At 36.9% G+C, this 14,896-nt stretch overlaps 1 protein-coding gene across 1 annotated transcript in view; it reads right to left on the reverse strand.

The window, feature by feature from the left end:
* Window positions 1-7,907: 7,907 nt before the first annotated feature.
* Window positions 7,908-14,896, reverse strand: part of PTPRE (protein tyrosine phosphatase, receptor type, E) — a 29,257-nt gene continuing 22,268 nt past the window's right edge. Inside the window, exons 16-18 of the mRNA XM_009695541.1 lie at window positions 14,445-14,605; window positions 9,670-9,805; window positions 7,908-8,175 (exon numbers count right to left, since the gene is read on the reverse strand). Of these exons, the coding sequence (XP_009693843.1) occupies window positions 8,101-8,175; window positions 9,670-9,805; window positions 14,445-14,605 (372 nt within the window). The 3' untranslated portion in view covers window positions 7,908-8,100. The remainder of the gene's footprint in view (window positions 8,176-9,669; window positions 9,806-14,444; window positions 14,606-14,896) is intronic.

A 14,896-nucleotide genomic window follows, 5' to 3' on the forward strand; every position in this document is an offset into this window, starting at 1 on the left:
GTCTTGAGCCAACAGCCCAAGAAGAACAATAGAATGATGAGAATTAGGAAAAAAGTAGCACCTTGATTCCTCCTATGAAGATCCTTATATAAGGTCATTTGTTCTAGTTTCTGAACAGGTGGTTTGGAGGCACTTGAATGAATGAAACTTATTTCTCACAGATTTGTACTGCTACTGGTTTTTAACTGAACGTCTAAGAAAGCACAAGTTCCAGTTAAAGCTTTTATTAGATAAGGGCTTTTATAAGGTATGTAGGCATTAGGTAAATAGGGCGCTAAATTCAGGCAGCAACTTTAGTATTAATGAAAGGCCATGACCACTAATCAGCCCCCATTTTTAGAAAACAGTTACCTTTAAATACGCTAGTGCCCTCTGAATGCTGTTGTGATTTGGCCAGTGGATCCAGAAGACACAGGAGGGAAATGAACAGAGGCCCAAACAAAATGATCACTATAAACCTTGCTTCTAGAATTGCCAAAACGAAAAAAGTTCAGACAGAATTATACCTGGGAAGTGATGATTAAACTTCTAAGAAAAATGTGTTCATGTAGATGTGATTGGCATGAATTCAGTTGCACTGTCATCACTGATGAGTTCTCAGCTTGATTTAATTTATGAATTTTTATTGGGCACTGAAAAAATACGTACTTCAGGCTATTCACACTGTGCAAAGCAAAGTCTAGAGATTAGTAAGTTATTGATGGTGAAGCTCTGAAAACTTAAGGTTTTGCAGTAGACTTCAAATCTTAAAATGATGATTTATTACACTGACACATTGCACCTAAGATTTTTTTGCATGCTTGTATTTGTATGCAGAACCTAATTTTGACAAATTATTTTGTGTGAGGAATCTGCATGAGTTTATGAATAAATGGGATATGTTTTTCAAAATGGTTTCTGTTCACATATAATAAATACTTTGAAATGGCACATTTCTCTTTCTTTTAAATAGTGGAAGAAAGTATAACAAACTACTAAGGGAAAGAAATTGCAAAAGATCAAACTTCCATATATGATATGAAGCACTAATATTTTTAAGCAAAAACTTTTGTATTTCACAAAATCAAAGTTCATCATGAAAACTAGCATTCTAATAGGTTGTTTTCACATAAAGCCTTCAAAGCCATGAAAGATGACAGGAAAGCAAACTACACAATGTCATGGTGAAATACATCATTTTTTAAATGTAAATTAATACTTTGTAGTCTGTATCTGGGACTGGGCATGCCTTTGTTCTGTGCCTGTGTAACACACTTGCCGATGACAAAGTTACAGAGCTGGTCACAGACTATGTAAGCCTACTGCTCACTGATAAAGGTATCACTGACAACTCTGGATACTAAAACAGTAAAAACCCTCTCATCTGGGAACAAAATTCTTAGTCCAGGAAGTTTTGCCATTAACTTCAGCAGATCACTATTAATCCGAAAGGTGACCACAAGAGGGATTTTACATTGCCTATTCAGTCCTTTTGCATATCTGCTATTTCAGTTAGTGATTTGTACAGTGGTTTATTATCACCGGGCTGATTCCACTGTATTCAGCAAATTACATCGACCTCTATTAAAGTATGCCGTACTCTTAACAAGGGAGGAAAGCTATTCCATGTGCCGCTCCCTTGGAAACAGCCTGTACTTGATCCATAGGCTACCACATGGTTACCATAAAAATCTCAACTAGAAAATACCACTATAAAATTTTGAAGCAAAATAATGTAAAAGCAAAAAAAAAAAAAAGTATGTATTTCATAGAGACTAAGACAGTACTGGTGTCCCCAAAAAGAGGGGAACATCTCTCACAGAAACCACGAGCAGGACCCAGACAGCCCTCTTGCTGCTCGCTCAATGCCTGTGGTACTGAAACATCAGAGATGTGGCCCGCAGCCTATTCCGCTCCACCCTGCCTGCTGGTATCCGATCACTGCCACCACGAGCACAAACTGAGCTCCAGCATCTGATACTATTGCAACTGTGCTAAAGAATTCCTTCTCAAGCTCTTCCAGACTGGTATCGGTTTGCTTTCTTTGTGTCTACCCAACTGGCATGAAGTCACAACTTAGATCTTTTGTTCAACATTTATAAATCATTTGAGTGTGACGTGCAGGAAAACGCTGGAACAATTTCTAATGCAATGGAAGCAGGTGAAAGAAAAAAAAAGATTTTTGTGAAAAGGACCTCCTTGGCAAAAATCTCAACTTGATTAATAATTTCATAATTCTCCTACTCTGTGCAAAGTAGCACAGAAAACGTATAAAAGTCATTAGAAGAAAGCTCTTATGCAACTACCTAAATTACAACATAATCCTTTAATACCTAAGATGAAGAACATTCACAGTGAAGTTCAACTGCTTGAAAAATTCTCGGATGCATTGAACAATTTCTGTATTAAGGAAAGCATAGCTTAGACTTGACATATATGCCCTATACAGAACAAACATGTCTTTGATCTTGCTTAGTTTATAATGATTAAAGAACCTACTGAAATAAATATATTTCATAAACAGTTTACCATCAAAGTCTGTTTTTTTCTAAAAGCTGCGTTTCTAAAAACATAACCATCTTCAGCATCACAAGATGTCAAATGCAAAAACTTGATAAAGAAGCACAAGGTATTTATGGTATTTCTTTGTAATGTTTAGAAGTAGGAATAAAAGGTGCACATGCTTATCAGATAAGCAAAGAAAAATTAATTGCTGGAGAAGTGCACAATGATAAAATTTAATTCTCACATGTAGTTAAATAGAATCTGTATATATAAACGAGATTGCAAGAGATACAGGTTTCCTACTTTCCATGTAGTGGTATTATTTCTATATTGCAGTGAAGTCTTAAGATTCCTCTGTTTGTTACAGATTTGTCATTAAAATGGGACACAGTAGAGAACAGAGGGTATCTGTGGTGAGAAAAACACTCTTACTCATTGGATCTTTATTATACTGCCACCTTCTCACTGAAATCTCTTTTTACGGGATGTTAGAGGCAAATATGAAAACTTTGTCATTCATACAGTATGTAAACAGCCATACGTTACCTGCTTTAAGGAGGTGAGGATCAAGTGATCCCAAGTCCTTTCTACAGCTTGGAATTTGTTGTTAATAAAACCAGTATGATTGGCTGTCTGTTAACAAAGGTGCTTTTTATTGTTGATCTTTAGTACAGAAACAGACCAACAGAAGCGTACTAAGAACCACACAGGACGAAAGTAATTCTTTGTCTCAGAGTTTGTCATCCCCATTATTTAGCCTGAATAATCTAAAAATGGTGATACTGCTAAACAGAATCTTAATGTACTAGAAATTGTGCAGATCTGTAGTAATCAATACTTATGATTATCAATATTTAAATTAACCAACGATTAACTGATAGCTGATTAATACTTGAGAGTCTTCTCTTTTCCGAAACCACCCGAAGGCTGTTCTCACACACAGTTAACTTTCAGTGGGCTCACAAGCTGTGCATCTTGAGATCTGCTAAAAGTATATGATCCAATCACACAAAATATTCTATCAGCTCATCTGCAATCATTAAAAAAAATTAATAGCTTTTACATGTAATGAAAAAGATTACTCAACTTGGTACTATTTAGTGGCACAGTAAGAAACAGCAATATTTTCCTGAACACGAAGTTCCTAAAGGCCCTGCATTTCAGTGTGGTGTATCCCTCTATTTAAAACTCTGCAGGCACATTCTTGATAAGTAAATCTAGCTTTTTGATGAAGCAAAGACATCCATTTAGGATACACGTGCTTGCCATCTTTAGAAAGCAACACGTAAGTTACTCCTGGCAAACACCCTGCTACAGGTATTCCTGGATTGTTCAATTTGTGTTGAAAGCAGCGTGATTACCAAATGCAAACATGTAAATGTTAGAACAGGTATCAGGCAGGACATGCAAAATACAAGTTCTTCCAAACAAGTTTGGAAAAATATTCAGAACATTATCTGCACTGAAAAGGTACCTCCCACATGTGAGCTGTCAGGTGTGCCAGGTGAACTGGGGCTAAAGGGCTCAAACACAGAAATATTGCTTCGTTGAATCACACTTGACAAATAACACTCAATCTTTTCCAATCTCGGTGGTGTTAGCTCGACATTAGGATTGTAATCTTTCAGCATAGTTACTCCTGGTTTACATAAAACTCCCCTGACACTTGCTACAACTGTGGGCCATCTTAATTATTTTTGTCATGCGGTCCCATATAAAGCCTGTTGAAATTAACGAAGATACGGCTGTTAACTAGAGTGGGCTTTCAATTAATGACGGCTGACACAGTTGAAAGCTAAGCTACAATTTGTTACCTTGGTATGATACCGTAGCGTACCACAGTACTATTAAAACTTCTGGACAAACCAGAAAGGTTTCGTGTGCTGTGAGCGAGCTCTCTCCCCTCTCACTAACCTGCCCATTTCCTAAAATCCCATCTCCATCCCGTGGAGTAGCCTCCAATGCAAAACGGCTCCTCCCTGCCTCTCTCATGGAGGGGCACAGCCCCCAGCTCTGCTCTGCTCCGATGTTTTGCTGGAAGGGTGGGCTTCAGCCAAGAGCCATTCTGCTGGGTGCTGTACGAATATACTGGAGGAGTAATACTTGCGGTGGTGGTACAGCAGGGTCAGACTTTGAATCATCAACGTCACACTCAAAAGGGAAGGCTGCAACGGGACACGTCACGTCAGAGCTCTATTTTGTCAGGTGTTACTCATCAAATACAGTTTGGGAAGACCTGGCCTTTCGATTGCTCTCAGGAATTTATATGCACTTTATACGCACGATGCTTCAGTTCCGACATGAATCAGAACACTACTTCCAAATAGCTGCAGATAAGTACCGAAAAATTATTTATCTAGATAATGGATTTCAACTCTTTTAGACTACTTGATTTAAATGAACACACAGTACAGGAATGAAATGAAAAGATTTAAAGGAAGTAATACAGTTTGAGAATAAAAACGAAGCTTTGTTCTTGCATCAGAATGTATTAGATCTTGCAATTTGCATATACAAATAATTCAGCAACATTCACCGGCATTAAAAACACAGCAAGATCAAATTATAAATGTAATAAAAGAAAATAATAATAGCTGAAACTGTATAATACATACATATATTATAAAGATTTGACAAATTAAATACAATTTGGCTATACAGAAAAGTTTCCATAACTTTACATTAAAAATGGTACTAGGGAAATGAAAACATTTCAAAATACTGAACGCAGGTGGTCAGGCTCATTTTAAAAGTTTAAAAAACCGATACGTAAAAATACCCTAAAAAACACTCGTAATTACAGTATGCGTTCTTCATTAAGGCCCAATTCAGCAAAGCACTTAAGGGATTGCTCCGGGAACAAAGAACCCATGGTACTTAAATGTTTTGTGGAATAGAGATGTCGTTAAGCGAATGCTTAAATGCTTAGGTGAACTGGAACCTGTCTTAACACGTGAAAACAGACAGCCAAGTCACATAGTGACCAAAACCACATACAGATCAGAATGTACAACTTCTAATCGACTATTTGGCATTTTAAAGTAATTCCATGCAACATAGGAAAACTGAAAAGAAAATTCATATATATCTATATCAAGACACAGCTCCCCAGTTGTTAGGCTGCTGCAATAAGCAGTCTATTGACTAAACACCAGAACTGGAAAGCAGGCTTTTCAAATTATAGAAAACAGTCATTATGTAGCTATATTTGTGACTTCTGAAATATATTATAGGTATTTCTGTTTCCTCCTAGGTATCTTAATATAGTTAGCAACTAAAATCTGAGTACCCACGTAGTATTTGATGTTTCAGCTTAACTCCGCCCTACTACTTGCTGTAACTACAAAGAGCTGCCTGCGCCCTGCAGAACCATCCCTTGTAGTAAACCCGGTGTGCAGCCGGAGTTTGGTCGCTGTCAGGGGGCCCCGAGTCCCCGCTAACATCCTGCTGCATTGCCAGTGTGCTGGGGAGATTTGCCTCACAAGGCAGCTCTTAATCCAAGCTTTTATTTAAGGGACCCAAAAGGCTGTCCAACAGACAAGTTATTTTTCAAGTGTAGGCTAAATGTTCGGAAAGATCCTGACACCGGGATCTAACGGGACCATAAAATGCGCTTCTTTGGAAAATGGTGGAAATTTCTTTGCATTATTTTCTATCATCATTCAACCTCTCTGAGTCTCCTTGTGCTACAAATGATCGTAATGAAAACCCCACTGTACTGGTTTCCATACTGAATTTATTTGATGGCTTTTTAAAATTTGATAAAATTTCAGCATGCAGTAGTAATGTAAACTTACTTAGCATTTGTTTTTGTTACTCAAAGCTTTCTGCGGCTTGAGTGTTATCTTCTCATAGCAACTCACAACAAAGGTTTAATCTTTAAACAATTTTTTTTAAGTGCATAATTTACTGTACAAATAAATACAGAAGTGCATCGATGGGAAGACAAGAAGCAGTAAATGGCAGTGTTCACAACAGTGTGCTTAGAAATTTCTAAACTGCACATTTTCCATTCAGTATGAAATGAAAGGAGAGGTATGAACACCTTCCCATTTCCTTGCATTGTTATGAAGTATAATGCTATTTGCTATCGGAAATGAAAAATGGTCATGGGATAAAATAGTGCAAGAACAATAGTGAAATGATCGGTCTAAATTGCTTACTTTAAATAAGGCTTTTATGTTTGCATTGAAAAAACCCAACCAACTGGACAAGACAGAACTATTGCATATTAGTTAGGTAATTAAAGTACATATTCGCATACTTTGTGCTCATTCATTCATAGATACATTTCAAAGAGTGGAAAAGATAGACTTTTTAATTATTCAACATTTGGATGCCCTGTGGTTTTTGGATTTTCTAACCCCCAAGCACATCCTGGCCTGGGCTATGATAAAAGCTTTTAAACTTTCTTTCACCAATTATATTATCAGTAGTACTTTTATTAAAAATATATCTATATACACAATCATATACCCCTTTCAGATAAAGGAAGCATTCTTTTTTTGATAATATATATGGGAGAGTAAGAACATAGAGGAGCTTTTTGCTAGAACGCTTAATGTGCTAGCATTACACTGTTAGTAAAATGTTTTTTCAAAATTTTAGCAAAGACTGTTAATTATTCTGTTGAGTCAAATCAAAGAGTAAGAGTTCGTCTTCCTCTCTTCCATCTTTTCTCAAAGAAGCGGGAAATTATGCATGTGTATATAGAGAAGCTTTAAATCCATTTCTGACAATGGCTATAAAGCCTCTTCAAGTAGACAAGTTCAGGTGCTGCAAAATATACTCTTCTGATATGCAAAATATTTTCAAAATAGTGGTAAACTCACGTTACTGTCTTTCTAAATTGATTTAAGCTGGTGTAATATTTAGGAAAGAACAAAATAAATGGACTTTGAAAGCTATATTAAATCCAAAATTTAAATCTGTATTTATACTGATTACATCTTATTGACAGTAAGACTCAAAATAGAACTGCTATCAACCAGGAGGCTCTTAAAAACAGACTTTAAAAGCAGTTATATTTTCAGTTGGACTGTACATTATTACACATGAAGGGCCATATTCTGATACCTTGATCATTAATAGCACTTCACTCGAATAGTCTCTTTGCCTTCAATGAGACTATTTATGAAATAAACTACATGCAAGCATGAGCAGGTTATCAGAATGTCTCCTCAAACAAACATCTATTTTCATAGTGAAGAAAGGTTTATGGCCAAAACGTGTTTAGTTTAAACATATGTACCACAATTCACTTTTTTTAGTATGAAATGTAAATCACCTGTGTAAAGTTTCAAGAATTGGGAGATAACATTATTGATAAATATTTATAAGCGGAAAAATTCAAAGAAATAGACTCTCAAGAATTAACTTACTGTTATTTAGAATAAAGATTTCTATACCATCTTATAGTGATATACTGTATATGAACATTATACATCGCTTTAGAAGATATTTATATTTAAGAAATAACTTTATACAGCAAATGTAACTTTTAGAGGAAACACAAGGTCTTATTTACAGTAAAGTCAACAATCAAAATGATATGGAATAAATTAACAGAATATACAACTATTTATACAGACAACTTAAAAAATAAGGCAGGAATTTTCATTTGAAATTAGCATAATCAGAGAATATGTCGATGAAATCTTGTACCACTCTGTAGCAGAATTCATACTGTTCCTGAAAAAACAATAAAAAGATATCAAAATGTGCTTCGGTTGCATCATACGATTACATTGGAGAAAATCATACTTCTGCAAAGCCTAGTGATAAACGCAACATGTTCTAACCTGGACCAGTAGCTGAGGACTGGTCTGTTCTGATTGTTATTTACATGTTTCTTTTTTAAAATAAAAGCAATGGCACCTTGCTCTTTTGTCACATACAGGTTGATTGTTGCTCTTCAGTTGAAAGGGTTTCTTTAAGCTTTCTAGGTGATAGTTCTTAATCTGAATCAATTCTTAGACCTGGCTTCTCATTTAAATTAAGCCGCTTACTGTACCCGGCTCACGCTAAAGCAGGTAACTCCTCCTGTGCGTTCCCCAGGGAGCCTGGCTCTTTAACTTTGCGTTCCATCTTCTGAGCTTTACAGCAGAAACCAAGTGACAACGTAACTTCTGACAATGTAACTTTAAATGTATAGAACATTTAAAAACCTCTACATTCATTTTTCTTAAAATGGAGGTCCCCTCGCCAAGGCTGGCTGTTTAGCCACTGCCTGTTGTAGCCAGCTGGCTACTCCTCTGCATCCCAAAGACGGGACACATCCTGATCTTCGGGGCATGCTGATCTGCCTTCAACACGATCTGCTGGGTTACAAAATCTGTAACAACACTGATAATAAACGGAATTGGCATCTGAATTCACTCGTGCTGGACAGCAGAGTTTAGCAGAAGCCTTTCTCCTGGCTCAGCTGGGAATACCTGTGGCAATTATGCCCTTAAGTAACATTATTAGATCACAGAGCCAGAACCCAAAAGAAATATTTCATCCCTGTGTCAGCGTGACTGCGGATAGTCCAATTCTACTTCTTCAACCCCCATCTTCCTGTCTGTAGTATGGAGAAAACATCTACTTGGAAAAGTGTTTTGAGATAGTTGTTTCTAAAGAAGTTTCAAATTACTGAACGAAAGCTGCTATCAAAATACAAAATATCATCATTTTTATATATTTTCCAGAAACAAAGTCTCAAAAACCACTTTTTAATGTTTATTCAATAGGGAAAAGTGTCTGGACCAAGCTTCACATATTACTTGTAGATGACTTTAAAGAAGTCAAAGACATTTCTCCCTTTCAGCGACCAACTGCAAGCCAATTTAAGCCCAGACATTTTAAGGTAAGAAAGAACAACTGATTAAAAGGCATTAAGGCATTAAAAGGCTTAAAAGGCATTTACTTCGTATGTTTTGTCACCTGCAACACTCAAAAGATTTTGGTTTAACTGTCTCCAGTCCCTAAAACATACAGAATGTTTAGCCAAGTTGTATTTTTAGAAATGCTAGTTAAAAAAAAAAAAAAATCTGTAAAAATACAGATTTCTGATAATACCTTGTACATACACAACCATCATACATAATTTATTTCAACCTGCAAAAAAATCCTTTGTTCTTCTCCCACAAGAGTATTTACAAACATACATCCTTTGACAAAGATCTGGATTGTTAAATATCATACCAGTGTTTGCACCATATGTGGCCTTTGCAGTCTTAAGCTCTTCACAGCTTGAAATACGTCCAAGAGCCCTTCAGCCTTCACTCGTTCCAGAATATTGCTGAGTGCTATGAATGTACCTGTTCTCCCAGCGCCAGCACTGCAATGTAAACACATATGCTTGACATACAGTAGGATAAAAATGTTAAAAGAGAAATAATAGCGATATAGAATAGCCAAATACTACTATTAGCCAACTTCTCATTTTTTTCTGCTTGCTCTGTCACCTCAGCTATGCTAGAAGGGAGACAGAATTAATCGGAATTTAACTGGGAGCCAGGCTGGAACCAATAAAGGTTCGTTACTCACAGCTTCTGTCAAAGGTGGGAGATCCTGAGCTGGCTGCGGCAGCGCATGGACACCCTCAGCCAAAGCCCGAGACTCAGATAATGAACTGGCAAAGCTGCTTACTCAAATCTGCATTCATTCTTCAACAAAGACAACTTTCGGTGCTCCCGCACTCTGCTTTCGGTTTTATTCTTGATGGGGAGAACACAACCCTTAGACTTGCAGTTGCAAAACTTGGTTATAATGCAAAGGCTCACTGTGCCATCAAACCCACATTTTTCTCTTGGGCTGTGATTTATACTTCTGCACGGTGGATGGATATGAAAGCATTATTATTAGCATTACTCCAAAGCAATTTGATGGAAAATGTCCTATCCAACTGTAATGATTTTAATGACAGGATCTAAGCCATTTCTTAAACAGATGTACTAATACAAGGACAAACTAAAGGAAGACTACATACGAGGCTATACTACATACACAAAACTAAAACCGACTGTTCTGCCTACAATAGCAACCTAATGTACTCCAAAGTAACTGTAGTTTCTTTTGTTTCAGATGTTTGACTGAGTATATTTTGTCCTTCCAGATCACAATTCTGTGGCACCAAAATATATTTCAGTAATTATTATCTGATTTATTATGCCTAACTCTAGAGAAAAAAGAAAGATATTTCTTTCTCTCTCCTACTCATGCTAATTAGGGACTATTTGACAGCAACAAAACAGTGGCTGTGCACTGGAAGGCCAATAGCTTTGATAGGGAATAGTTATTAAAAACAGGATGCGATTGGGAAATTGGTAGGATGGAGTGGAAGGTTCACTGGATTGCTGACTAAGGATAAACATAAATTTATTACATCTAAATTTTTCATGTGCTTTAACCATAAGTAGGTGAATTAGGTGAAGTAGGTGAATCACATGTCATTGCTTCTACCTTATTTCTATGAAATACAAAAAAATCTGATAAGCACAAGCCTTATGAAAAGATGTAAATGCAAATGCATGTATCCTCAGCTGGATACATTAAAAGTCTTGTTGAAGGAAAAAGGAGCAGGTACAATGTAGTAGATGTGTTATTCCTGTTAGACAATTACTTTTATCAGATTAAAGACAAATGCAAAATCTAGACGGGTTCGGATTTATTTGTAATTAGCTAATCTCTAGTAGCCATTTGTGGTTTCTAGAGTAAGCCACAAATGATGCATTTCAGAATAGGTCTACAACTATCAAAAGATGAGGACATGAAGACATAAAGTAAACCTGTACACACACATCATCACACGCTGCTTATTCATTTATGCCTAGAAGAGGTAGAAATGCATTGCTTTGCACTCCATTTTTAATGCTCCTTGTGCTAGGTTCACTCTCCTCCTTTCTTCTGAAAACATGCTTTAGCAAATCCTTAAAGCACATACGAGTTTGGGTTTTTGTAATTAATGTAAGAATTTTTAGGATGGATGCATGGAAAACTAAATTCCATTTGAAATGCAGGAGAAAACACGTATTGTCTCATGGGAACACAGCACTACTCTTTGCATACTCGCTTCTCTTTCTGCAACTCCCTTAAAAGAAAAAAAAAGTTAAGAAAGGTAACTTTCAAATTTGACTCAAACTTCATTTCTTGAGACAGAAAGTTCAGTGGCAAAGGACATGCAGAATGGGCACAGACCGAGCGAAAGACAGAAAGAAGGGATCTCTAAATAACACAGCAGTCTTGCCTAGTTGATTAGTGTGGAAAGGAGGAGACGGTGAAGACAGAAAAGGCGTAGGAGGCCATGAACTAAACAGAAGGCAGCTGCAGACACACGCTGGAGAAGAAGGGAGTTAGGATTTAAGAACAAATTGGCTTTCAATTCTGTTGGCAACTCAGTCAGCAAAACCTTTCTAAACTATTCACGGTTATGTCTTGATACTACTTAAGAATTATCTTTTTTAGCAGCTCCTTAAACTGTTCATAAATCATTGGAAATTTTCACAATTATTAATTTTCACAAGTTAACGTGAGCACTCTGAAAAATCAGTCTTAGACTTGAAATGTGTTTACTTATTCATAAAGTTACATTCATTTATATTTGAAGACTCAAGTATGACTTCATGGAGAAGTTAAAGTAACTCAAAAGCTGCGCTGTTCAGGCTGTCCAAGTAGAGATAGGAGAGAATTCTCAACATTAAAAATCCTAGAATACATTGTGTAGTTTGGGATTTATTTTCTTGTTTAATCCATTTTAAAATGACTGCTGTAGATTTTTAAAAAAACTAGGAAAAATGCATACCAAATGATTAAGCTAAGGCTTCAGAGAGGCTGCAGGTCTAAAAGCTTGAAAAAGTAGAAGCAATAGTTAGTTCTTGCACATCTAAGAGTTCTTATGCATCTAATTTGTGCATATCAAAGACATTCGGTTTTTATCTCTTATTTTACTGGTTAGAACTCCTTGATATTTTACGGACTTTAATTATCATTCAGAATTTTAACTCCCTAGCATTTCAAAAGAAGTGGCTGTTAAAACTTGTCAAATTGCAGAAACGAACACAAAATGTCATCATCACCATCAAGTGCAGCCACCACGGGGTGGAGGAACCCACAGTCTCCTAGGGACAACGTATGAAAACAGCAAAGAATAAAACACTTCCAAAGCAAGGAGGAGAAAGTTTTAGCAATGAATATGCACTGGTACAGGATCATGTCCCAAAACACGAACACATCCAAGTCCTGGCTCAAGCTCTTTGCTTCAACAGTGCATGAAAATACAGGTGACATTGCAGACAGCCAAACACAAACCTGAGGCTGAGACAGCACCTTTGAAACTCAAATCAGAGCAAAATAAAAATCAGTGTACGCTGCAGAGAACAGCTGTAATATCCCCATTCCTATTTCTAACTCTAGTAGCAAGCAGACAGGTTCTTCTGTCAAAATACTTCCAAATCTGCTTCCCTGTGGATAACGCTACAAGAACAATTTGAGTGTCACATAAATCAATATAGTATTTCTTTTTCAGAATAATCAGTTGCTCATTCAAAATCAGATGGATCTTCTCTGAAATGCAGGAAAAATTCAGAAGCAGCATCATATTATCTACCTCACTGCCAAAAGCTTGGAGAAGCTTATCCATGCAGTAGGCAGTCATAAGGGGTCTCTGCCACAGTGTAAGTGCCAAGCATATCTCAGTAGTGGGATGGCAGGCAGGGAGAGAAAATATCACAAGTAATATAACAGATGTTTTTAGATATAAAGACACCAGGAACTTGACCTCCATGTATTGCTAGAAGATGACCAATGGTCCAGCAAAACCAGTTCACCTTGTACAATACACCCAAGAGGAAAAGATTTAAAAGGCCAATATTTAGAATGAGTTAAATAGCCCATTTTCAGGGTAATCAAGAGACAAAACAATGATTATTTTTCATGTCGCAGTTGAGCCTGCGAGCTTCAACCGCGAGAGAGACTCTACAGCACGAGGTCTTACATGAACCCCGTACAGAGAGATGTGGTCTCTGAAAACTCTCGTGCTGGGTAAGAGCAGGCGGGAGTCAGTCAGTGCATCTCCCAGAACAGGTCCAAGCAGTTCACGGCAGAAAAGGAGTTCACATCAAAGGGTCACCTCTTGAGGTTAGTAGCTTCTTATTTAAAAAAGAAAAAAACCAAAACACCAAACCAAAAGATAGGAACTTCTCTTCTGGAGGCTCTGAAACCCTGCTGACCCTGTCCCTGTGTACTGTAAGCTTGACTTTGTATTGACCAGAGAACAGAAAAAGCTTTGATTTATAAAATTTAAAATATTTTAAAAGCAAAGTATGATTTCCGAATTAGGAAAAGGCAGAGTACTAGTTTTACTACTACTTTTTTTTTTTCTGAATCAGCAGATGTAGGACAGAAAGAGAGAAGATAAATTTAAAGACTGATAAAAAAACTCCACACTGAAAAATATCACTTGAAAAATACAGAGGAAAAGCTCAATGTAAACCTTTAAAAAAAATCATGCTGCAATAAAAATGTACAATTGAAAAAAAAAACCCACACCAAAAATAAAACCAAAAAGTGAAAACCTGGCATAGGACAAAGATATATTCTAGTTATCGTGTACCAAGTTATACCCAAGCTACCTCTTAGCATTAATGTAAATATTGTTTTCTCTCTGCTTTCAAGGACAGGAGTACATTTTGCCTTCAGCTTAGATGAGACATATATACAAATTTGTTTAAACCCAGCCATTAAGGCTACCATTAAGGTATCCACTTTGCTAATTTAGCAAAAGACAAGTCAAAAATCCTTTATACAATAATAGTTTTCCTTTTTTCCTCTCTTTTTCTCATATTTCTAAATTTTTATTTATTTTTTTAGAGGATGCAATGTACTCCCTCATGAAGGAAAACTGCCATAAAAAACAACCAGACTGGAGAAAAAGCAAGCCGGTTCCTTAGCTAATGATGGGACGAAGGGGCGACTCTTACCTGCAGTGCACGGTGATGGGGTGATTGCCTGTTTGCTGCTGCTGCTTTTGGACGGCGGCAATCAGGTCGATCATCCCTTTTCCTTCTGCAGGAATCCCGATTTCTGGCCACCCGTGGAAATGGAACTGCCGAACGAGCCTGCTTTGCTTCTCCTGGTTACCCTGCGTGCAGGAAAAATCCAGTTGTTACTCCAAAATGGAAATGCACTTCTTACCTTAAACATTTGTAGCATAAATTTTGCACCACTATAGTAGAGGGGGCTATTGGCAGCCTGGTCCATAATATATTGGTCATGCAGACCCGAGAGCTCTGCTTCTAAATTCCCCATCCACTACGCTGATAATTTACCCCTATAATTTTCCTTTCAATTTGCACAGCTGTTTCAGCTGGGTAGTACTAAGGATACACTTAAAGATTATTCATTCTGAGTACCAATGGTTGAAAGCTTTCAT

The sequence above is a fragment of the Cariama cristata genome, unplaced genomic scaffold (assembly GCF_000690535.1).
Source record: "Cariama cristata isolate BGI_N322 unplaced genomic scaffold, ASM69053v1 scaffold3380, whole genome shotgun sequence".
NCBI lineage: Eukaryota > Metazoa > Chordata > Aves > Cariamiformes > Cariamidae > Cariama > Cariama cristata.